Raw genomic sequence first — 26,419 nt, forward strand, 5'->3', positions numbered from 1 at the left:
ATGGTAAAAAAGTTATGCCCTGTTGAATGTGTCGCAATAATTTCGTGTTCGCCCTTTAGGGAGCAGTAAGCCTATGATAGAGGGTAAGTAAAAGGGTGAAAGTAGTCTTTTCCAACCACCACAGACATCGGTTATGCAAAACTCAGTGTGCTTTCTGCTGCTGCCCGAGCCAGCGCAAAGCAAACGACAAACCTGTTACGTTTATCTTGTGTACATTTTTGGAAGAACACCGGAAACCGTGCTGTCTACTTTCTACTTTGGTCACATCAGAGCTACAAACAAACAAAGTACACGTTCACTTTTATTACATGTTGTTGATAATAGAAGATATATTTTGCATTGAGTTTAGTATTCTGTATTATGACGTGTTGATTTACTAATGAGGGTTCTACAGATACAGTGAAATATCCATACATTATGAAGTATAAAAATGCATGGATACTAAAACCCCGAAATGTCCGGATTGGTATACTACGCTTACATATACTACATAACATGATGAATCTAATCATGCTGAGTTTTGGTTCACAAAGTTTCACAAGTTTGAGAAATTTTGTAATGAAAAGAGCATTTTTTAGAGAAAAATTTATCTCCCGAAACACATGTCATACATCATTGGAGTATTCAGAAAAGTTATTGTGTTTTGATATCTAAAACTCTCTAGAACATTTCAATGTAGAAAAAATTAAGTTGTAGAAGAGAAAGATAAAAAACTAATTTTAAGGTGTAACGTACATATCTCTTAAAGAAAAATATATAGATGGCGGATATGTTCATCAAAGTTGTTCAAAATAAATTGCATTATAAGATTTCGTGCAAAAAAAATTCTGTTATCAAGCTAAAAAAAATTGTTTTTAAATGACAGTTGTACCTTAAGAATAATTAAAGTACTTATCCTAAAAGATGTAGAATGTAGTACTAAGAAACATTCCTGAAGACATAATAGCATGAAAACATCTGTGAAACTCAGGAAAGATTTTTGACCGTCTTTTTCCATTTTCGCCTCACTATGCGTCACCATCCTTCTTATTAGATCAGCCGCATCAACGTTTTCGGTCCTACTGTGCGGTCGAAGTTCCTTTAATTTCGCTAGAGCTTCCTTTAAGATACATCCTAACAAATTACTGCGACATCAAAAATGGAGAAATAGGTTCATCGAAAAAGCGAAAAAAATCATATATTTTCACCTTTATCCAACAACTCATGTTGGACCAATATCTGTTAGCAGATACATGTTTTCTTGCGAAAACTTGCCGAAATTTTTCCCAAAATGGAAAACGTATTCTACAGTGATTATTTTGAAGGAGCGGGCATACCGTAGTTAGTAAATCGATTGGTTTGTACCCCGCGCATAGCGTTAGAGATTTTTCTAAAGAGATTTTTATTAACCCGTAAAAAGAGGCGAATGACCCCCTCTATAATAAAAAAGAGAAAACTCCGACTGATCATGTTCAAAATCACCAAAATTGAAAGTTGGAAGGTAATGTGGAGAGCTTCTCGCAATTCCGGAACCAGAAATCGATTTGTGATGAAATTTCATAGCAGAGGGATGTAACAAGTTGCATTTGAGACTAAGTTTGGTCACATTGGTTCCATCTCCGAGAAACTGAAGTGGCAATAAGTGGCTTCCGGACCCGTTGATTATGACAATAGCAATCAGGCGAAACAGTTCGGAACGGTCACTTATTATACATTCTATGGGAAATCATCTACTTTTCGAATCTCAAAGTCTCGTTTTGCCCCTTTTTGCCCAGAGGGGTTTAAAATTGACCATTTTAAATGTTGACTGACATGGAGGAGCATGGTGATTAGTGTAAAATAAAAACTGAATAAAACGTAAACAAACACTTTTTGTGGAGATTGAAAGTAGTTTTATCCAATTATTATGTTGTTATATGTAGTTTTAGATATATCTAATCAGCAAAAAAAGATTTATCATAAAAATGGTATATCTCATCTTTTATAACTTTTGACATTAAAAATGAGCTCAACACCTCAAAGTCACCTTGACATGCAATTTTCAGCCACATTGAACAACATTTTTGGTTTTCTCCGACTTTTGTTCGAAGACCCTCCACTGTGTGCTGGTGTTGTGAAATAATTATCAGCAGAAAACCTTCAAATGACGATGTTAGACATTATTGAGGTGGAAAAGCCGTAGCTTTCGTTAATAGTCAAAAGATTTATCTAATATTTTCCAAAAAACTATTACTATTGAATTCCTTGTTTTAAAATTTTTCATGAAAAAAAATCTTTTGCCCCCTCTCTTGTATATAGAATCTTTTTTCTAGTCTTAAGATAGCTGTAAAATTTTTCTCTTTTATAAAAAAAAATATTTCAACATTGTAACCTCCTAGTTTTAAGATATTCAAAATGTAAAAACAAAAATATTTGACACCGCCAAGCTAACGCATTTGTGCCTATCAAATAAACGAAATGAATAAAAAAAAAGATTTATCGGTTTTCTCATTACAAATTGCGCTAATCGTTTGAGCTTCTTAAATGCGCTAGTATTTTTAATGCTTTGGATAAAATAATTTGGATGAGATAAATAATACGTGGCATTAAAAGACACTTTGCCAAAATGTCAGCATTGGCAACTTAACACGGCGCTGCACAGATCTAATTCCAATTGTAGAAACTAACGACCCAGTAGACATCTCATTTGTCTGTAAGCGCAATAGCATTCGCAACTTTTATGTAGCGGAGCATATCCACCCACACTCTTATTCTTTCTTTTATTCTTTGTTCTTCAGCTAAATGTGGTACCAGACCAGCCTACCAAGCTCATTGTATTAGCAGACGCAAAACAAGTAGAAAAAATCGCGACCGTCGGCAAGAAAAGCTATGACTCATCCGGATTTTCAGCTGTGTGCATCCTCGAGTAATATTGTCCTACACAGTTGGTTGTTTCGTCTCGTCCCATTCGCTAAATTAAGCTTTTCGGAGGTTTTTCCTGCAGCAGCGACTCACACTTGCTCGTATGTCGTCCTTTCGTGAGTGTAAGTCGAAAGCGGAATCTTGCCATCGATGGCGACTGATGGTTATCTACTGGAACATTTTTATCTCCGGCTATAAAAATGGTACCTACCACGGAACGTATATAAGAGACGTGTAGTGTTCATGCTTCGGATTTAGCGAACTAAGTACCAAAAACCACTGAAAAAGCAAACGCAGCGTGATGCGAACAGGTCGATATATTTTTGGAGCAGAAATTGTTGCTCCTATATAATACAACAAGAGTGTGTCCTAATGCGACGAACGTGCTATGTTTTAGGTGTCATTTTCCCATGGACAGTATGAGCTTCCGCTTGCTGTGATCTTGATAATATGTATCTACTATCATTATGAGTTTACAGCAATCGTTACGTTCCAGAAAATGTAGTCAAGTAGTCTTATATTAGACACCTAGTTTCTAACAATTATGCTTCAATGTTGAGGGTTCAGATACATAATATCTTAACTTCAATTATGAAAAAATAATTATAATTGGTCAACAAACTATTGAGATATGGCCTTTTGAAGTAAACATTCCGACTTTTATCCATTTTTTTTAATTTACACATTATATCTAACGTTTGGTAGACAACCCTATTTTCATATCTTTTCAGTGCACCATATAAATAACACCTTTTGTACATTATATTTATGTAATTAAATAGTAAGGTTTTCCTTTAAAAACCGCGACACGTATAAACGATCTAAATAATCAATGAACAAACATGGATTCACGCTTGAAGTCTGGGAGAAAACCCATCTATGACCGCATACCACATACAAACCGTTCTAAATTTCGATTCCGTCAATGAAATATTTTCAAACTTGCAGGATTACTTGATTTACTTGATTACTATATCTTTCGAATGCCATGTACTAAATAAGTAGACAAATATTTTTTGTTTATAGAGATAGGATCAAATCCGTGGGTGTTTGCTGGTAGCCTTATGAAACGTGTCATAAAACTTCAAATTGCAATTTCTCTCGATTCTCTCGATGGATCATTTTGAAATTCACTGAGAAGATGCTTGGATACTGTATCTTTCGAATGCCGTATGACAAATTTATGGTCATTTTTTCGTTAACGGTTTTAGGAACACCGTGTCCTCTAGTGAAGAAAATGAAATAGGCTATCTTTTTTCACGGAAACTAGCTGAAAATATTTGTTTTTGCTAGAGTTGGTCCGACTGATCATGTTCAAAATCACCAAAATTGTAAGTTGGAAGGTAATGTGGAGAACTTCGCGCAATTCCGGAACCGGAAATCAAATTGTGATGAAATTTCATAGCAGAGGGATGCAAAAACTTGCATTTGAGACTAAGTTTGGTCACATTGGTTCCATCTCCGAGAAACTGAAGTGGCATTAAGTGGCTTCCGGACCCGTTGATTATGACGGTATTTAGTAAGTGGTGTGAAATGATATGAACTACCTAATTGGCAACATTGGGATTAATAATTCATGCAAAATGACGCCTCATTATCCCCTCCCCAAGGTTGATGGGTTTGACGATGCTGCCAACTTCATCAAGCATATTGCGAACATCAGTTTCAAAGAACCTCTAATAGCTTTAAGATGGTTATTGCATTACGCCTCAATGGTGGAGCATCGAGGAGACCGCGTGGACTTATGAGCCTTTTTAATGTTTTGTGTTTTTTCATACTTTGCGCCAGGCCAAACTAGCGATCAACCATTAAAGAAATTTAAGAGTAGAAGCCTATTAGTGTTAGTGTAGTAATAATTGTGGTTTTAGTATCACTGTCTAAGTGCAATGTACTAGTCATTAGGTAATGAACGCAGTACTGGCGTATATGATAGAATAGTGGGCAATTCATTATCTCACGTGAAATTCTTTCCTCCCCAGAATTCGTTTGTCATATTTTTCCGGTGTTCAATTCGAGCATTTAATTTGGTTCATTTGGGAAGATTGGATAAATTTAGGTACGAATAATTTACCGACGCACGTGAATCGTCCATTCCCTGTCAGCATAGTGTGACAAAAGTCTTATAGAACGCAATTATCGTTAATGGTAAATCATTTGCTGGCAATTAGGCGAGCTCAAGTAGTTTCATTGCATGTTACATGTGTTATATTCTTGTACTTCATTAGTCAGCTTTTTTTTTTAAATTTTTATGACGACACTTCACTGGCAGTTGTTGTATTTTTATTAGTTTGCTTTTCCACTACCTATGTATACCACAAATAAAATCGCTCAATCAATATACTTCTAATTAATCTCTTTACATCTTTTTTTCTTTATTCGACATGTTATGCTTTCTTTTATTAATATATCTTAAATTTGATTCATACTAACACTCACTAACACGATAAATTGCATATTCTCTCATATACACTCACAATCTGTCACACCCCAAACACGTGGCTTTCGCGATAACACAAACCTGATCACAAACGCGAACATGAAATTGCTATCATCCACACATACGTCAGCGATCTCGCCACCATAAAACACCCCGGTTATTAAGTGAACGTTTTAGCACTTATAAATTTACCTCTCTTCTAGTATCTGAAGCATACACTGAAAATTAAGTATCGGATACACGGTCCGCGCGATCATTCAAGAACATATGCGAATATGCGAATGACTACACGGTTATAAAACCGAATTTATCCACGCGAAATTACATGCAAGCTTGCAGACGCAACATACACGTTAACATGCAAACGCTTGAGCTTCGTCCACACACAACTACGCCCACAAATACAAAACTCCGACGATTAAATTACCGTTTTAGCACTTTTTTAGGACTAATAAACTTATAAACGTGGTCTCAAGCAGGAATGTACAAAAACCCAATTTTGCGCGATAATAAATCGGTTACGTCCAGAAGTCCCTTCTCACGTGCGTAGCAGCCTAGGTCTACGACTTCAGTTAGAACAATAAAAAAAATACGCTCAGGAGACGGGCATAGCGTAGTTGGTAAATCGATTGCCTTGTGCGCAGCTCACCTGTGTTCGATTCCCAAACCCGCAGATAGGGTTAGAGATTTCTCTAACCCGGAGAGAGGGGAAGGAGCCTAAGACCTCTATAATCAAAATATTAAAAAAATGACGCTCATATCCACTAGATAACATGTTCCATGGCGACACGACCGGGAAGTCTAGTGGTATGTGGAATCTGAACCATCCACTGAAAATTATGTATCAGATACTTGGTGGCCACACGATTATAAAATCTTGTTGATGTACGCGAAGTTACACACTCACGCTAGCACACGCGACATACAAACGCCCACGAGATCGAACACGTTAACTTACAAACGCCCGAACCCCTTGCGATGACACACAGAGACGAACATGCAATCTCGATTATCCACGTACAAATAAACGACGAAGATTTGGCAAACATAAAACGCCTCTATAGTTTAACGAACGCTATTTGTAGTACATATAATCTAATAGACGCGGTCTCAAGCATGAACAAAAAATACTCATTCCCACGCGATCGTAACGTCCTCACGCTCGCACATCTGCACCGTACACTTATTTAAGTAATTGCTGAACCGATCTCAAGTCAACTTTGTTTTGATTATTTTGATTATTGATTTGTGATATGGAAGCACATCCACCTACACTGAGAGAGTATATTCGTAAATCTGCTACGAATAGGTTTCGTACAGAAAACTTTGGTAAAGTATACCAATTTTTCGTACATTTGATTAATCATTCGTAGTTCCACGGATACTTTTTGATTTTCGATACGATTTTTTTCGTTAAAACCACGAAACGACTTTCGTAGGCTTAATACAAATCATTTTCATTCTGTTTCATTAATCAAACGATTCGTTTGATAAAATACACGAAAGTCTGTAATATTTACGAGCATCTTTCGTAATATGAACGATTTTTTTTCTAAGAATCCCCAAAAAGTTCATATCACTGAACGAATTTATTCGTAAATCTACTAAAAATAGATTATATGTTCTCATTGCCTGAACTAAAATATGACTTGCTGAATGGAAATTTTCGTGATCTTTAAATATTTAGTGTACATTGCACGAAATTCATCGTAGAAAACGAACCAATTTTTCCTGACTTGAACGTGTTTGTAGTTGATACGAAAATTTTCGTGATTTTTAAATATTTAGTGTACATTGTACGAAATTCATCTCAGAAAACAAACCAATTTTTGTGGATGACACGAAAATTTTCGTGATTTTTAAATATTTAGTGTACATTGCACGAAATTAATCGTAGAAAACGAAACTATTTTTCGCGATTGAAACTAAATGTTTCGTTATTTTGCCAAATATTTGTATATATGTATCACGAATGCTTCGTTAGCGTTCACCGTGTAAAATTTTCGCATATTTTTTCATCCGATCTTTTAGGATCGATGTTTGACAATATCGATTTTTTTATATTAAATAGATCGATATTTAAAAATCACGAAAATTTTCGTTTCAGTCACAAAACATGGTTTTGTTTTCTACGATTAGTTTCGTGCAATGTACACTAAATATTCAAAAAAATACGAAAATTTTCGGTTAAACCACGAAAAATTGTTTCGTTTTCTGCGGTGAATTTGTGCAATGTAAAATTTGTGTAATATGTAAAAATCACGGAAATTTTAGTTTAATTCACGCAAAATTGTTTTCTTTTTTACTATGAATTTCCTACAATACCTAAATATATAAAATCACGAAAATGTTAGTTAAACATACAAAAAATAGTTTTGTTGAATTTCGAGCAATGTACACACCCTCCGGCACTCGCGCCGTTGTATTTTGTGCAGAAAACAGTTCGTTAGTAGTACTATCGAAGTTCGAAATAAAGTTTGCGGTGAACACTCTCCAAGCCAAACCGCTCAACAGAAATCAAAAAAGTAAAAAGATTATTGAAGAAAAATGTATTGTGGTGTACTTGAACGGATCAATTTCCCAATATTTTTTTTCCTACAAATAAAACATGTTGACCAAAAAATTGAGTTTTTTGGTGCTCAAAATTTTGAACAAAAATTCATTGCGAAGAATGGAAAATTTTTGGTTGAAAAGGAACCATACAAAATTTTTGGTTGAAAAGGAACAAATACAAACAATTCAAAAAAATGTATGAAGATCGGATGAATAGTTTTTAAGATATCACGTTCACCGCAACGGTACTTTTCAAAAAAACATAGTTCCGAGATAATTGCGTTTAAAGTTTTGTGTTAACTTCATTCGCGGAAGAATCTACGCGCTGCGAACGGCTGTAGTTTGAAATCTAGTGCTCTGATCTGGATGAAATTTCGTACAGATATTTTCAAAGGTATGTAATTTTAAAATATTCAATAATTTTTTTTTCGATTTTTTGAGTTCCAACTTTGTATATAACCCCTTAAACTGACCAACTCTGGCGGAAAAATCCGCACACCATTCAGCAATGAAGCGTAATCGTTCACCACTCTCAGGCAAACGGTTCGCATAGTGTACGGCTTTTTTCGTAAGAGTTGGTCAGCTTAGTCATTATTGAGAGAGACTGGAAAAACCAAGTAATTTTGCACCCATTTCAATTAGTTTTGCATCATTTTGATAGCACGGTAGCGGACCGCAGTCTTCTACCCATAACACCGGAACCGGAGCTCCGATCGACAAAAAAATCTATAGCAGCTGATGGGAAGATTATACCTTTCATTTGAGACTAGCCCGGTCTAGCTACCCGAACAGAGTCTGACAACAAATTGAAAACTAAATTTGATGTTGTGATGTTCGGCAAATGATTACTGAGGTTGTTGTTTTGGTCGTTTTAACGGTTAAAAGATCAAATGGAGAGGAGCAAAATAGTCCTATGACATAAAACAGAAAACTAAATCTGTTATCAGTGAGATGCTGAATTTTTTTTTGATAAAATTTGTATTCACTTTGATGTTTCACCAAAGAAATATATACATAGAAAGTTCTTCTAAGACACAAGGATAGCAAAATGAGATCAAAATTTGATGTCATATTTAAAAAATCTTAAACTGATAGCAAAATAAGATTTCAATTCGATGCTATCATCAAAATATGAATTCTACTTGTTGTAATTTTGATGTTCGACTTTGCTCGGGCATCTCTGAGAAACAGTGGTGTCACCTTTTCATATAGGTATCAAGAGTAGTTTATAAGGGTCATTGCACGCGAAGTGATCAAAAAAAGATGCAAACTTGAAATCGACCTTCACGGATTTGAACCAAATTTGGAGGAATTGTTCATCTTGGGCCAATATATAAATAAAAACCCAAATTTTTGTGTCAATTGAACCACCCCTCGGGTCATAGGAGCACCCCCCGTTTTGGCAAATTGCCAAAACCCTTGATTTTCTTTTGATCATATCTCCGGTTCTATTCACTCTAGAATCAAACCGCAAGTTGGCTTTTGAAGAAAATTGTTCAAGAATGGGAAATTGCGGTTTTTTCTATTCAAAACGGTGTATCTCAGGATGCGCTCATATCATATTGAGATGATAAGTGTTTTTTATGTAGAAATGTCTGAGGAACGCAATGGCATTAAAATTTTCAAAATTAAAATATGTATTGAAAGAAAAATTAACTTTTAATCTTTAACTGAAAAAATTGCATAGTTGGCAGCACTGCCGGCAAAAAATAATATTTTTCCTAGACTCCTTGAACAATTTTCTTCAAAAGCCAACTTGCGGTTTGATTCTAGAGTAAATAGAACCGGAGATATGATCAAAAGAAAATCAAGGGTTTTGGCAATTTGCCAAAACGGGGGGTGCTCCCATGACCCGAGGGGTGGTTCAATTGTTACAAAAATTTGGGTTTTTATATATTGGCCCTGGATGCACAATTCCTTCAAATTTGGTTCAAATCCGTGAAGGTCGATTACACGTGCCTTGATCACTTCGCATGGAATGACCCAGTAGTATTGCGATTGTAGGTTCCATGAAAGAGAAAGGCCGGTGTTAACCCAAAGAGGATCGAGCACCATTTTGTGTATATGTCCAAAAAACGCTATCACATCGATTGTAGCATAAAAACCATGCACATCAGTTTATTTTAGAGAACTCTAATAGTAAACGAAAGCAAAAATTATGCCCAGTGCCTTTCCATTTTAATGGTAAATTATTGAAAATTGAATTTTGGCAGGAAAAATACCAGATAAAATTATGGCGCTTAGCTCGGTTTGGTTTAACGCAAACCATGTAACAATTAATACACATTTTCCTATTCATAATGTATAGCACCCTAAGAATCCCAAGGAGGAGGAAAATTGATTAAAGCTTATTTTTTCTTGAACACCACATGGTAACCAACGACAGCAGGCAGTGTACATATTGCTATCGGCTCCTTTGAGACAGCTAGACCAAACTTCATCCAATACTGCCGGTGTGAAAAGCACGCAAACAAACTTTCGTTTAATATTCCCACAATAGAACACGCCAAACGCAATCATTGATGTGTCCCTGTCGGCTCGGGAGAAACAAGAAAGCTTCGAGTTTTCCTCTCCCTCATTATTGTGTACTATGTCTGTATTGGTATGCAGTGGGGTGAACATTATCCTGCCTGTTCAAGGATATAAGCTACCAGTATTGATTTTTCGTTTTCGTTCTGACGCTTTCCGGTGGAAAGAGGGGTTTAGGGAAGCGAGAAATGTATTACCGGTCGATTGCGTATGGGAATGTGTGTGAGAGAGGCTGTTTTTCACGATTTCCACCTAGCAGTAGGAAGTTCTCTCAGATTCGGTTAGGATACGAGATTATACGCTTCAACACGGTAGCAATATCCATTTGCCGGTGATTCGAAACGGCGCAGTCCCTGTTCAGAATTCGACGTGTACAGATCCGCTAGCACTAGGATATCTTGTTGCCTCCAAGCAAGGAAAACCAGTCGAGGTAAACCGCAAGGCCGAGGAAGCACGTGGTGGTGAAGAAAAGCCTACAGGAAAAGCACACCATACAGCAGCGGAGAGGCCCTGGTCGACCGTTCGGAGAGTTTGAAGAGCAATTGAGACGTGTATGTGGAAGACCACTTTGGTGAAAAGGATAAAGTTTTACCCTCGTGTTATGTGTGCCCCACCCTGAGCGTCAGGAAAAAATATTTTATCCGTGAGCCGTACAGTAATTCCATTGCAGCATTTAGAGGAAATATTCTGAAAAAAAACGATTTACGGATGTGTCGGTTGGTGATATTAAATTGGTGCTCGTTCTAATTTTTAATTAACTGCTGCCAGACCGAAATTTTGACCATTCAGTGAGAGCGAGAGTATCCGAACGGAGTAGGTTTTTTCATATCCTAGATTCAGTTGTACCGCAGTCGTCACCGCACATTCACGCGAAATCGAGAAAAAATTGTGTAAAATACCAGAAAAAGTGAAACATCTTTAGGTTCAATACTCTTTTTAAGCTTATTTTTAGTGTATTTTCTAAACCTTCTGTCACAGTACACCGCGACAAAATGTTGATTGGATTAGTCCGAGATTCCGTTCTGCAGTGCTTCTGCCACACGTGCCGAGCACCCATTCTGCCGGCAGGTAAGATCTTCTCCTTTTTCCCCATACCTCATACCATACCCTAATCCCACCCTACTCGCTGCTCATCAAGGTGCCTTTATTACCAGGATTACGGTGACAATCAAGATTTAGCACCATCGTTCCAATTTCGGAATATATATCTGTCAAAATCTCGCCTGTGGGCCTCGATAGTGTCTTGTATCCCTTTGTTCCGGTATACAGGATAAGCGGAATGGCACATTGTTAAACACAACCTTCAATCCAATTTAAATTGGAAACGTGACGGCTAGTGATATGAATATTAATGATACGAATCCACAGAACCTTCAAACGACCGCGTTGTACTGTAAATCGCAAGGATTTTGTAATTAGAATAAGCCGTACTGGCGGGCCGTGCCTCGACTGTGCCGATGGAAAAGATGACTCATCTTTCGGTTGAGGCTACTCGGGGGACTTCAGTGATGACGACGTAAGACGTTTCAAGCCCTTTCTTAAAATTCAAGAAGCATTCCTGCATTGTACCGTTCTGGATAAAGTTAGTAAAAAATGCGAACCGTAACATAGGATGACTTTTCGGTCGGCATGTTGTATTAGTTATGCTTCATGCGTATCAGCTGATGTTTTCGAAAGTCATTCATCATTCATTCAAGTAATTTGATGTCTATTTTGGCTTTTATGGTGTCTGAATATTCGTTAGGGTGAAATTTTAGTAGGTAGATGACGTTAGATTCATAACTGATCAAATGTTGACCAGAAAGACTGGATTATGCCTCTTTGGTTTGCGCTTCATTACCATTGAAGTTTCAGACGATTTTAACTAACGAGTATAAATAATATTAGCTTGTTATAATTTGTCAAGCTTTTTGTAGCACCTCCAGTTTCACAAAACTCGGGCATTAATAATTCTTTCTACAGCAATGATCTTTCAAAAATTCATTAAAAACTGCTCAGTTCCAATGCTTGAAAATGCGTTTAAGAGCCTGTTGGTGTTAGCTGTATAAGGTGTAATAATAGATCATGTACAATAATGATATACAAGGAGTTTGGATTTGCAAATGGATCATTTTTATACCGAATGCGATTTGCTTGAAAAAAAAATAAATATGTTACTACTAAAGCATTGAAGTAAAAATCTAACTATAATTTGGATGTTACGACTTATAAATATGATTTTTCTGTGAGTCTTTGGCCTTCGTTGGTTTAACAGCAAAATTTTAACATTTTTTTGCGGAATGGACAATAATGTGAATAGTCTTAGGTCAATTTGAACAATATTTTTATCATTTTATTGTGCGCGTCGTTTCGAGAATTCACAGTTTTTGAGACATTTTTGTTTTTGTCCTATTTCTTGTAACAAAACAAAAAAATTGAGGCAAATTTATGCGCATTCAGTGGAATGTAGAGATAACCATGTTTAAACAACCTAATTGCAACATTGCTGTTTTAACTATTTATACCTATATTGACAAAACTGATCAAATCAAACCGCTAACGTGCTCACCTCATCATTCCAACTAGTATTATGTAACTGCCAATTGACTGCATGCAGATTACAAAGCCTATTCCAAATATTCGCATAATTACATGATCGTTATTTTGCCAGCAAACCCTTCGTCAAGCACCATTACATTCCACACTGTTTGCCCCCGCAAGTTTTACCTATTTTTCACGTGCTTTCCAAATCGTTTCATGCATTTTCACTTCCTAACTTTTGCACCGGTGAGGTGAAAAAAGGCTTATGAGTCATGCATACACCGGCTCCGGATTTTCGCAGTGAGCGACACGATAGAGCAAGTGGAACAGGGGAAATAATAGAACGACAGACGCCAGTGACGACACGAAAAGGGAATCCTGATAATACCTTTCGTTTTATATATACACGGCTCTCGTCGTATGCGCAAGGATATACGGCAAGCGGTCAAAGCTAATGGATCCTTGTGCCAACTTGGTGTTACATTTATAGTAGATCAATAACCGCCAGCAGCTGGTGTTTTTTGAGCTTCGGACGTAGACTCATATTGAGCCTATGTAATCTGCTCTCGAAGCAATTTTACTACCAGGATTAGAGTGAAACTGTATGCGCATCGTTTAGGTTTTGGTTACTTTATTTTGAACCCTTTTGCACTTAAATGTTTGCCCCCAAGCTCGCATCAACTGATACGTATTTCCCCACATTCAGCTATAAAATGGTGCATAAATTATGCACTTTATATACGTACACACTGAACTTACCTGTCGTGTAACAAGTCGTAGTAGGCTGCCGGGAAGAAGCCGCCATGGAGGAGCCATAAAATACATCGATTTTGCCCTTAACTGCCGTTCGGTCTGCTAGGTGCTCTATCGTTGTCCTTTGTTTGCTGTATTAATTCGCCGACCAGCCGGCATTCTGTCATGTGATAGGCCTATTACCGTTCTGCGCCAATATTTGGCCGACAGTAAATCCTAACAAAGCCCTTCACAATGCCGAACTGGGATCAAATTACATTGAAAGCTTTATTTGTATAGTTTTTTTTCACGGATTGACTGGCAGTTTTTTTTACCCTGATGGGTCTTTAATCCAGATGCAGAGTTTTTCAAGCGATACATAAACTTTATTGTTCCAGTAGTTTACCATACAGTATCGATAATCCATAAAAGCAATAAATTTCAACTTTTCTCCTATGTGATCACAGTTGAAGTTGCAGGAAATGTTACAACTTTTAGCTCTGAACGTTTCTTTTTTGTTTCCTGCTTATTATTTTTTTTTTTTTCAAAAAAAAAATATCTCCGTTAGTGGGCTGGTATAGCGTAGTTGGTAAATCGATTGCCTTGTACGCAGCTCACCTATGTTCGAATCCCAACCCCTATGTGAGATTTTTTCCAACCCGAAGAGGCGAATGACATTAAGGTTAACACCTCTACAAACGAAATGAAAAAAATCTCAATCATTCAGGCTATGGAAAGTGATATTGAGCCATTTATTCAGGTTATTCTATATTTTTAAGGCAATTTTTCTTTGCTAAAGCAGTTTTGAAATTTATTTCGAGAAATAGAAATGTAAAAACGATACTTGATTAAGAACCTTGCGAAAACATGATCGAGATAGGTAGAGTCTATAACTGGAATCGTTTTTTTTTCGGGACTTCCTTTCTTTCAGGACATAATTCTTCAGGTTGGGAAATAAAGATCGATGATCGTTCGAAAAAAAATGAAAAAATTCACTTAACCCTAGAACGTTGCACTGGGGTACAAATTTACCCCACGCCTTCTCTGGAGTCGTGTGAAAACGAGAATTCGGCATTTACCGACCTGGGACCCTAACCATAATTCAATTTGAAGTTCCTAGTAAGAGTAGGAACAGGTAGTATAGCCAGTTTGCTTATGGCTTTTGTGGAAGCAAGTGTCAAAGTTGGCGTGGGGTACATTTGTACCCCAGTGTACGGTTGCCGTTAGTGTGTTGTCAGGTTTCGTGCTGTCAGTGGAAATATGATTCTTGACAATACCAGTTTAAGTACTGGCTATTTTACTACGTAAGTAACAATTAGTATTATAGAATCGTTTTTAATCATTTATTTAATTTAATTTTGAAGCGGAACAAAACATCGTTCTCATTTTTGCTGATTTTTATTGTTTATTTTTTATAGTTTTTCAAAGCAATACCTCGCAAGTATAATTTGCGCACAATAGCTGCTGTAACAGTAACGTATACAACGTATTACTGGTATTACCAATATATTACTGGTCAGAAATATTTTTTCATTTCAATATCCACCCCATTTCCAAAACACGATTTTTAAACTTTCACTCTTCAAAATAATTGCACTTTTTCAAAAATATCGAAATTCCATTTTGTACCGTTTCAAGACCATTCTTTTAACTTTTAGAATCATTTGATTTTTTTCGAAAATCGGTTGAAAATTCGCCAAGTTATAGTAATTTTTGTGAAAAAAGTCAAAACCGCGATTTTTTCACTTTTTATTTTGATCATACCATTTTATGTATCATTGCTTCAATAAATTCCGTACTTTCACACAGCTGTCTTTGCAATAAAAAAACAAGGAAAATGATGTATTTTACATTTCTTTTGTTTGCATTTTTACCTGCGAAAATTGCGATCAAACGCGTGGGGTACACTTATACCCCAGTGCAACGTTCTAGGGTGGAAAACGCAAGTGCAACTTTCTAGGATTAATCTGGCGGTTTTAAGTAGTTCTTCAAAGTGCAGGTTATCGTTTAGAGGATTTTAAAAGATTTTTCAAGGTAGTCTGTTTCTCTGACACAGTACGTAGCGTTAGTTTTGAGGTGCAACTTTGAAATTAAAAACATTTCTAAATACTAAGAATCAGAATAAACTGGCTCGACTCTGGCGAATGACCTAAAAAGGTTAAAGCCACAAATAAACAAAAAATGGCTTAATTGACACGTTTCCCTTGTTATTCGGGAAATTGTGTCTTGTCATGTCTACTCATCCGTTTCCCGAATGATAGGAAAAAGTGTAAAAAGAAAAGGACAGGGAAATGTAAATTAACAACAGAATACAATGTTAATTGGCTGGATTCGTCATTTCCGAAGTAATAATAAATTCTCCTGATAGAGTTTATAGATCCTTACTCGCACTGAGTAAGGAACAATAACATATCTTTAAGTTTTGGCTCCCTCTACATAGGTTCGTCTATTTACAAGGCGAGCCGAAAATCCGGATACACAATTTCATTACTGCAGGCCAATCATATATCAGATGATTTGAAGTTCCGTAATCGGATAGATAAAGATCATATAAATGATACTCAGCAAACCATGTTACAATTGAGTTTGCAAAGTTCAGTAAGTGCCATGACCAGAATGCTGCAATAGCCACAAATTCTATGACGTTTTCAGACTCACATCCGGCAGAAAGGTTTTTGTTTGATCGCAAATTTGCAAGCTACGCCAATGGTTGATATGTACTGATAGAACCCAAGAGCGAATCTGGTGCTTTAGGCTGTTCGCAACGCTGATGTATTCTATATGGGATGATCTATTTTACATCACCGACTAAAACAGATCGATCGCAATGCTGAGATGCAGTTCTGTTTTTCGAGCACTTCTTTGGATCAGATTTAAAACAGCTCGACTATTCTGTTTTAAATTTTCCACAATTTAAAACACGAATAGAACACTGTTCCAAATTTTTTCATTGGTATAACTGACAGCAGAATAAACAATATGAGTCACATAAGACACAAACAAATAAACAACATTTAGAACAGCGTGTTCCAGATGTATTTTGACAGACCAAAATTATCCGACGGCTTGTCATTATGAAACAAATTTACATAAGAGCGTTGCGAACAGCCTTATGCAACTAAGCGACAATGATAGAACTGGTTCTATACCAATGAAGCCAGCCGCAGCGCCTTTTTTTTTTACAATGGAGAAGACCTTTATGTCCTAGCCCAGTACACGTGCTATTGGTAGGGTCCAATCTACCGCACGGGGTGCACTGGGGGCGTGTCGGACTCGAATGGTGACCAGCCATTAATACCGACTAAACTCCATTGGGCTCCGCCATCATTCCTCCCAGGAACTACCTCTCGGTATTACTTCTGGGGGGGGGGGGGGGGGGTGGCTGTACTAAATGTACTCATTCACTCTCACTCACGCGTTCATACATCCTGTATGAGGCTTATTTGGATGCTCTCTCAATCGCACTTTGATTCACTCTCAAACACTCCCACATGAGGCTGACTTTTGTGCTCACCTTTTACGTTCCATGCGAGGCTGACTTGTGTGCTCACCTTACTCATTCCTTGCTAGGCTTACTTTTGTGCTCGCCCTACCCATACCATGTGAGGCTGACTTGGGTGCTCACCCTATCACCTGATTCACTCTCAATCGTGCCACTCTATTGTACCTTTGTCACTCCCTCTGGCATCCCATGTGGGACATTTTTCTTAGGCCCCACTTCTGACATACCATGCGAGGCTGACTTTTGTGCTCACCTTTTTCATTCCTTGCTAGGCTGACTTTTGTGCTAGCCTCTACCAACCTGTGAGGCTGACTTTTATGCTCACCCTTAACATGCAGTGTGAGACTGACTTGGATGCTCACCCTTTCACTCCTCTGCCACGCCATGAGGCATCGATAGCTTAGTTCCAACATACTACGCTACGACCCTCCCGTCTTGGCATGAGGCAGTCCACTTATACGCCTATACACTCACTCTTCTGTCTTGCTTCGGGGTGGCTGGGTTTACCCCTTACGCGGTTGCCATTCGCTGCGCCAACCTGCCTCGGCATGAACAGACCATTCACTCTCTTATTTTGCGCTTGGCCTTTTTCGCTCCAGCTAACCAATCACTAGTTAGCCGTGCCCGTCGTCTGTTGCTCGGTTCGCCAGATTACCTGTAGCCTACTGGCAATCTGGATGGTAGCAGCCGAGACTGCGTTCCACTTCTCCACCGATTGACACATCCGCTGAATAAGGGTATCAGGGTTTGTGTCCCAGCCACAGACGTCAAGCATTGCTCTTCTTTCGACGTCGAACCGATGACATACGAACAGTATGTGTTCGGCAGTTTCATCTACACCTGGGCAGACTGGGACCTCCGCGTGCCCGAACCTGTGGAGGTACTGACGGAAACAGCCATGGCCTGACAGGAATTGTGTCAGGTGGAAGTGAACTTCCCCATGGGGTCTTCCCACCCAGCTCGATATGCTAGGTATCAGCCGGTGAGTCCACCTACCTTTCGAGGAGTTGTCCCACTCACGCTGCCATCTGGCGACCGAGGTCGCCCTGGTGCGCTCGCGGGCTCCCCTATTTCCACGTAGCTCAAAGCACTCCTCATCTTCCCGAATGACCAGCCCGACTGGCATCATGCTCGCTATCACGCAGGATGCATCGTGTGATACCGTGCGGTAGGCAGATATCACTCTGAGGCACATCGCGCGGTAGGTGCTCTCCAGTTTCTGTAGGTAACTGGTTACCCTCAGTGCTCTTGACCATGACGGGCCGCCGTATCTGAGGATAGATACGGCAACGCCTGCCAGTAACCTACGTCTACTGGCGCACACCTTTGAGCTGTTGGACATCATTCTCGATAGTGCCGCAACAGCAGTCGACGCTCTCTTGCACGTATAGTCGACATGGCTGCCGAAGGTCAGCTTGTCGTCTATAATGACTCCGAGAGACTTCAGACTTCGCTGTGAAGTGATCGCGACTTCTCCCACATGGATAACTTCATGTTGTGCCGACTTGCGGTTGTTGACGATAACTACCTCCGTCTTATGATGAGCGAGCTCCAGGCCTCTCGCGCTCATCCATTCCTCCACCGTGCTAATCGCGTGTTCTGCGGTTAGTTCTACCTCAGGAATTGACTCCCCGTAGACCTCCAAGGTTACGTCGTCGGCAAAGCCGACGTTCTTGACCCCAGGAGGGAACTTCAGTCTCAGAACCCCGTCATACATGAGGTTCCATAGCACCGGGCCTAGGATCGAGCCCTGCGGGACTCCGGCGGTAATCGGAACCCTTTTCTGACCGGCATCGGTCTCATATATCAGTACGCGGTTTTGGAAGTAACTTTCCAGGATCCGGTACAGACCCACCGGTAGGCTAAGCCGGTGTAACGAGAGCGCGATGGCATCCCAGCTTGCGCTGTTGAATGCGTTCTTCACGTCAAGTGTCACTAACGCACAGTATCGAATACCTCGCCTTTTTGGTTGGATCGCTATCTCGGCAGTATTTATCACTGAGTTGAGAGCGTCCACTGTGGACTTACCCTTCCGAAAGCCAAACTGGTTGCTTGACAGACCGTCCGTACCTTCCGCGTACGGGGTGAGCCTGTTGAGGATGATCCTCTCAAGCAGTTTGCCAGTCGTGTCTATCAGACAGATTGGTCTGTACGCCGATGGGTCGCCTGGCGGCTTCCCGGGCTTCGGCAACAGCACCAGTTTCTGCCTTTTCCATCTATCGGGGAAACGGCACTCGTCAAGGCATCTCTGCATAACTAGCCTGGACATGTTCGGGTTCGCTATGATCGCTGCCTTGAGAGCGTTGTTTGGAACTCCATCCGGCCCTGGAGCTTTGTTCATTGCTAGGGATTTAGCCACTGCGAGTAGTTCTTCATTCGTCACTGGAGCCACCATTTCGACCGTGCCCGCACTGTCTCGTAGTGCAGGTGGCCAGGGGCTTGTGGCTCGAGACGGGAAGAGTACTTCGATAATCGTTGCCAACCGGTCCGGAGACCGTTCTGGGGGTGAGGAGCCCCCTTTGGTCTTGGCCATCACAATCCGGTAGGCGTCACCCCACGGATTCGCGTTGGCACTCTCACACAGGTTGTCGAAACACGCTCTCTTGCTGCTCTTAATGGCCTTGTTAAGGGCCAATTTCGCAGCTCGAAACACTTCACGGCGGTTCTCTCTTGCATCCTCGGTGCGAGCTCTTTGCATCCTACGTCTAGCTCTGAGACAGGCTGACCGTAGAGCTGCAATCTCGGCACTCCACCAGTATACCGGGCATCTACCGTTTCTTGGCAGTGTTTTTCTCGGCATAGTGGCGTCGCACGCGCGTGATAGAACAGCTACCAGCGCATCCCCGCTTAGACTGTCGGTGTTGGCCTCCAGTCCCAGGGCCGCGGTGAAAGCTTCGCTGTCGAAGTGATTTGACTTCCACCCGCGTACCTGACAGGGATCTCCCACCCTCGGATGCTGCACACCATAGTTGATCTTAAAGCGGATTGCTAAATGATCGCTATGGGTGTAGCCTTCGTCTACCCTTTCCATGCCTGGAGCCAGACTCGGGCTGGCAAAGGTCACATCAATCCACGCCTCCACTCCGTTTCTACGGAATGTACTAGCGGAGCCATCATTAGCTAGCACAGTATCGAGTTTCGCAAGCGCTTCACCCCTGCTATTTGTACAGCGGCTGCCCCACTCCACTGCCCAAGCGTTAAAGTCTCCCGCTATTACTACCGGTTTCCGGCCCACGAGGTCCGACGAGAGCCTGTCGATCATCTGGTAGAACTGTTCTATTGGCCACCTTGGTGGGGCGTAGCAGCTGCAATAGAACACACCATTGATCTTGGCAATCGCCACACCCTCGGCGGAGGGGTGTATTACCTCTTGAACCGGGAACCGTCCCGTTGTACAGATTGCCACCATTCCAGACCCGTCCGACACCCAATTGCCGTTGCCGGCAGGGATGCTGTACGGGTCTGATAAGAGGGCGACATCTGTCCTCGACTCCGAGACCGACTGCCACAGCAGCTGTTGGGCTGCTGCACAATGGTTAAGATTTAGCTGTGTGACTTTCACGGCTTCTTCTTATTTAACTCGCCGAAGGGACACGAAGGTCCGCCCATAGCATGTTTATGGGCTTGCTTCTTAGCGGTGCAGATAAGGCACTTATATGCCTTAGTGCACCCCCGCTCTTTATGTCCCTCCTCGCCGCAGCGACGACATAGTTTACTCCTATCTATGCCTTTGCATTCGTATGCTTTGTGGCCGGATTCAAGGCACCGATAGCACCTATCCACTGAAGGCGGCTGGGGTATACTAATAGGGCATACCGACCAGCCGATCTTCAGCTTCCCTTTCTCGGTTACCTTTTTGGCATCCGCCTTCAGTAGCCTGAGGTAGGCTACTTGGGTGCCAGAGGGTCCATCTCTCAATCGCACAGAGGCCCGCTCGATTGTGACGTCGCAGTGCTCCTTGACGGCTGCGACGACGTCTTCTGCGGTCGTGAACTCGTCCAAGTGCTTGCACTGGAGAGTTGTTTCCGCACCTAGCGACCTGATTTGGGCGCCCTCACCAAGGACCTCTTGGGCCAAGGCCTTGTATACTGCACTTGATTGTGCGCCTCGCTTCAGCACCAGGAGCATCTCTCCCGTGTTGGTGCGTCTTACGCTACGCACATCCTGCCCAAGGGCCGAGAGGCTTTCGGCCGCCTTCATCGATTTAAGGACATCGGCGTATTTGTCCTTGTCGGTTTTTAACCACAAGGCTTCGCCTCTGTCCTTGGCCTTCCTCGCAGGCCGCGGTACCTCCGGTTTCGGTGCCGGCTTTTTCTTGGTGACCAGCGTCCAGGGGTTTGAGCCCCCCTGCCCCGGTCGTGCCGGGTTGCTGGTACCATCGCTCTCCACAGCGAGGTCACTCTCGCCCTCGCTTACCTCGCCCAGACGGCGTTTGACCTTGACGGTTGCACGCCGAGTGGTGTCGGTTTTGGCACCCTCGCCTGGCGACTTCCTAGGGCGCTTCGCGTTTGATGCCGTCTTGCGATTGCCCTTTCCTTTTCCCTTCGAGGGGAACTCGGTCGCCGCTCCGATCGACGTGGCTGCTCCGTAGAAGGTAAAGGCCACTGTCTGTGAACCAGAGCCACGAAATTTCAAAATCAGTTACCTATTTCTGCTTGCATTTACCGAAACCGACATTCAGATTCAACGCCTCCCTCATTCATTCACTTTCCAACTGACTGAAATTTCATGCAGAATCGAATGCTTGAGTGCAGAGGAAATATAAATTCATTCATCAACCAAAGCATTCATTTGTTATTATGTCGACAGTTTGAAGGCAGAAGTTAGCATCTTCTACATTTTCGAGCCTAAGAGAACTGCGTAATCTATATCTGGTGCACTTTTGCTCAATAATCCCTCTCAGTGCTAGCATAGAAACAAAATTCACTTTGCTTCTGAAACCGAACATGTTCGAACCTGACTGCGCTGCGTCGGGAGAACGAATGACGAGAGAAACGAAGCAAACATTTCATTCATCGCAGCGGGGGTGAATTGAACTTTGTTTTCTTTCAAGTTCACGTAGAAATGTCAATTTTTTTAGGCTCTGCTGTGAACCTCTATCGACCTTCTCTCGTTCCTGCCTATTGGAGGCCACTGTCTGGGTTTCTCTGTCGGGCCTCTCCCGACATTCCACCCTCTTAGCATAGGCCTGCTGTTCCTGTCTTGCGACACGAACAGCTTTCCGGAGCTCCAGGAGGCTCAACTTCAACTCCTTGGCTATATTCTGCTTTGCGCTAGCGAAGTCGATTATAGAATCGAGTTGCTTCGCTACTTTGCGCATCGCAGATATTGGCCCCTCCGATGCATTGGTAGGGCTATTGCCTACCGCTGCTGGGGGGTCACTGGTGCTTTCGGATGCAGCACTCATCGCTCCACTACTCTCCCCACGGGGGGGGGAGACCTCGCCAAACCACCTCTAGCGAAGGGGTTTGGCACCTCCGTTTGTTTAGTATATTTATTTTTGCTCTCCATATCAAATCCCACGAGTCGCGCGAGAAATAAATGTCCGCCACGCCAGAGCTCCGCATTAGCGTGGTAAGGGACGCTTACTGTGGGGGTTGCCCAGGTACCCCACAGGCTCCGTTAACGACCGAGCATCTTTTTCACCCCCTCGATCACTCATCCCTCGGCACGGGTCGCTTCACGCCTTGGAATTGGAGTTATGCCCTACCTTACTTTACGTGGTGATCTCGGCCCGGATCATCACAACCATCCTCCTTTACCAGGGCTTTGGACCTGTAGCTCTGGTTCTCAATAGTTCCATGTACGTATGTTATTACAGACATGCTACTATTGAGATCCGTCATTCGCTAGCGGAGCGGAGCCGCAGCGCCTGCTCTAGTCAGTTCGTCCACCAGTTCATTTCCAGTAATACCGAAAAGACCGGGTACATATAAAAGGTAGAAATTGTTTTAAATGCTGAGTTCTTCGCTTTGAGTTCGACGTGCGATTAATAATTTCGATCTGGAAGCTGCAGAACTAACTGTTTTAGGACAGCCTGACTGTCAGAGCAATAATAATTTTTTGTGCCACAAATTCCCTGTTGAACTCCCGACTGTACGTCACACGAAATCGCGAAAATTTTCGCTTGAAATACTGTGCAGTATCTACCAAACGCATAGGGTTGGACTTGTCCCATTTCGCAACAGTAGACACCAGAACCGGTTCAGCTCTCTGACAAAGAACCAACAATGTAACAAGCTTTATTTTTCTATTTATTTATTTTTATTTCTTTCTTCAAGTTGTCGTTCAATTCGCAATTTCTGTGGAGGAAGATTTCTCACATTGAAAGTTTTAAAATATGAATTAGAGGTGAGTGTAAGGTCACTGGAAGCAAGTATAAACTGATCCCAAATAACAATGTGGGACCTCTATAGTATGTGGCTAGTTGCACGATTTATTGGGTTACGTTTCCAGAATCCAGTAACCTTAATAAAGTATGCACAAGAAAGTGCTACTTGTATGCTAAGAAACACATACAGTAGTTTAATGTTCATTAATGTCTCAAACTAGAGCTGCAGTAAGTGTTTTCATGAACGCATTAGTCATCGTTATCCTCTGTAGATGGTTTTAGCTTTGATTAGTTTGTTGTGACTTCTCCCTTCTGCTACACGAGAAGTATCGATCTAAGAATTGTAGTGTAGAACCAGTGAATATACAATGGTATAAGCCCCAAGATTTTCCGAAAACACGTCTGCATTGGTCGATGGTCATGCACGGTCTCTTGATTCTGAAATCGATGTGAGCAGACCAATTGAGTCTTAAGTCAAGAACATTCCTAAAATGATCTGCGTGAATAATTTCAGACTCGAATTACTGTAACGGACAAACTCCGGTTGCAATTCTTCGTTACGTTAAAAGAATGTTTAATGTTTAATTTGGATTAACTGATAATCCTATATGAAAATACCATTGCCCATTGCTTCATCGAATAAAATAATATGTTAATGTAAATACCGGTGATCATTATATGCTAATCATCAGCGAAATCATATGTCGGAAATCCAATCTCTTCAAGTTTCTTCAGCAAGCTGTTGGTGACAAGATGCCATAAAAGTAGCGACAGAACAACATCTTGCGAACATCCACAAACACTCGGCTGCTAGTATTGCGTGTATCCAGTTCGCGATGTATAAAGGTACTGCATGACCTCGTACTGCTTCAAAAATGGATTCGAATGACATTCTGTCTGAAGCACCTTCAATGTCAGGAAAAACTGCCAAACTTGATTGCTTCTGTGCGAAAACCTTTTAAATATTATAGGTAGACAACATTGTGTAATATGATGGTAGCAGACTTCCCCATCTGATATGCACGTTGCATAGCATGACGCGAGTGTTCGCTGAATGGCCTTGATTGCAATCTGGCTATTGAAACCGAAGTTTATAACTTCGCCGGACAAGCTCCAGTGAAGGGCCGGTTATATCGCGAAGAATACACTACAGTATCTACCCAACGAGTGAGACTGTTCCAGTCTCATTTCACGGCAGTAGACATCAGCACCAGCACGTCCCTCCATCAGTGAGCCGTCAGTGTAACAGGCTACTTGCGTTTATGGTTGTCTCTCCATATAGCCAGACAACCACTCCTCTCGAGAGGGAATCTTCACATGGAATTTCCTGCAAGGAAAACTACAAGTGAATGTATTATCGCTGGGAGCAAGAATATTTTCACTCCATGTAAACATTTGCGGACACAGTCATGTATGACTGGTAGCAAGATCAACATTATTACTGTTCCAAATCCCATTAAGCTGCAATCTGTATGCACATGATAGTGCTTCTTGTTTGAAATGTATGTGTAATGGTTCGGTACTTAGAAGCGCCTCAAGACCAGCTGTCGGAGTTGTGGTGAAAGCACCAGTCCAAGCCATTGAGAACCATTATTTGCAGATGGTTTAGCTTTGACTGGACCGTTATCACCTCTCTCCTCTGCCACCACACAAGGCATTCGTATAATAGTACTACACGTGCCATTGTCGTGTAAATCCAATAAATGTATTTGGTTTGAGACCCCACGTCTTTCCAAAAGTCTCGAAAGCCATTCATGCTTTCCTGATTCCTAACGTGAACAAACTAATTCAGTTTGGAATCCAATATAACTTCAATGTAGTTTACTTGATCTGATAAAAGAACTGGAAGGGACGAACCCCGGTTGTTATACGCTTCGTTATAAAAAGAACCATTGAAGTTTTGTTTGGATTAACTGATAATTTAACTTGCCGACACCACTGTTCGACAGCTCTTAACGCTTGTTGCATCAAGTCAAATTACACCGAACTACCACCTGCCAAAAGTCTCAGTAAACACCCAGCCAACAAAAATTCGGCAAAATTATGTGGATCATCGGCGAAAAAATAGGTTAATTAAAGTTCATTATACACAAGTGACTAGGTGTGGTGTATGCGCGTAAACAGCGACAAGAAATGGTTGGATGTTTTTTGTTAGAAACCCAAACCAGACATTTCCAAACTTGTAAACTCGAACCCGAGAGTTTAAAACTCCAAAAACTCAAACCCGAAAATTTTAAATTTAAGGAATCCGAACCCGATTATCTCTAGTGGCAACTCGTTTCTACCACAGTATTATACAGCCCTTTTGAAATTGTCAGAAGGCAATGGTTCATTATGCTGAATCCTGAACAATATACGTATTTTCTGTATTTGTTATAAACAATCATATTGAGGATGATAGCACAAATATCGCGAGTTGTGAAGTCGAATATAATACATGCTTCAATAGCATCATTCGCCAGTATTCCTGCACGAGGCATTTCGCGAGGATTGTTTTTGTTTCAGTCAAAGACGAAGACGAGTTTAAATTGCTTTCTACCATAGAGGTTTGCTTTATGGAAATATCGTTCTTGAACCAAAGCTATGGAAACTTCCTGCACAAGACGCCATTAACTACACATAAGGGCATTCCAAAAAAATGTTTTTGAATGGCATATGAATTGTAATACAAGTCAAAGTAAGCTCTTTATATTATGGCAAATGTCAAAGTAAGCTCAGATGTCAAATTTCACATCATTTGGACAATTTTAGACCCCCGACCACAGCGGGTAGATCTATGTAGAAAGAGTTCGGAGGAAGAAGTTTATCTAAAGTCGTTTTTATGTAAAGCTTCTAACTAGTGAGTAGAACCTCTTTTAGCCTATCAAAGATCAATGTTAACTTTCCATCGAAAGACTTGGGCACGTAGAACTCTTTAATACATTATTATCAATGT

At 40.9% G+C, this 26,419-nt stretch overlaps 1 protein-coding gene across 4 annotated transcripts in view; it reads left to right on the forward strand.

Annotated features, from left to right (window-relative positions):
* The window catches only part of LOC131681490 (stathmin), a 123,343-nt gene that overhangs the window by 31,112 nt on the left and 65,812 nt on the right, over positions 1-26,419 (forward strand). For 2 of the 4 annotated variants that reach the window (XM_058962297.1, XM_058962300.1), the window contains exon 1: positions 10,680-11,467. The exons of the other annotated variants lie outside the window; for them this stretch is intronic. In XM_058962297.1, the coding sequence (XP_058818280.1) occupies positions 11,392-11,467 (76 nt within the window). In that variant the 5' untranslated portion in view covers positions 10,680-11,391. Of the gene's footprint in view, positions 1-10,679; positions 11,468-26,419 lie in introns of those variants that run through there. 4 annotated transcript variants of the gene reach the window in all.

This window comes from Topomyia yanbarensis, chromosome 2 (assembly GCF_030247195.1).
Source record: "Topomyia yanbarensis strain Yona2022 chromosome 2, ASM3024719v1, whole genome shotgun sequence".
Lineage (NCBI taxonomy): Eukaryota > Metazoa > Arthropoda > Insecta > Diptera > Culicidae > Topomyia > Topomyia yanbarensis.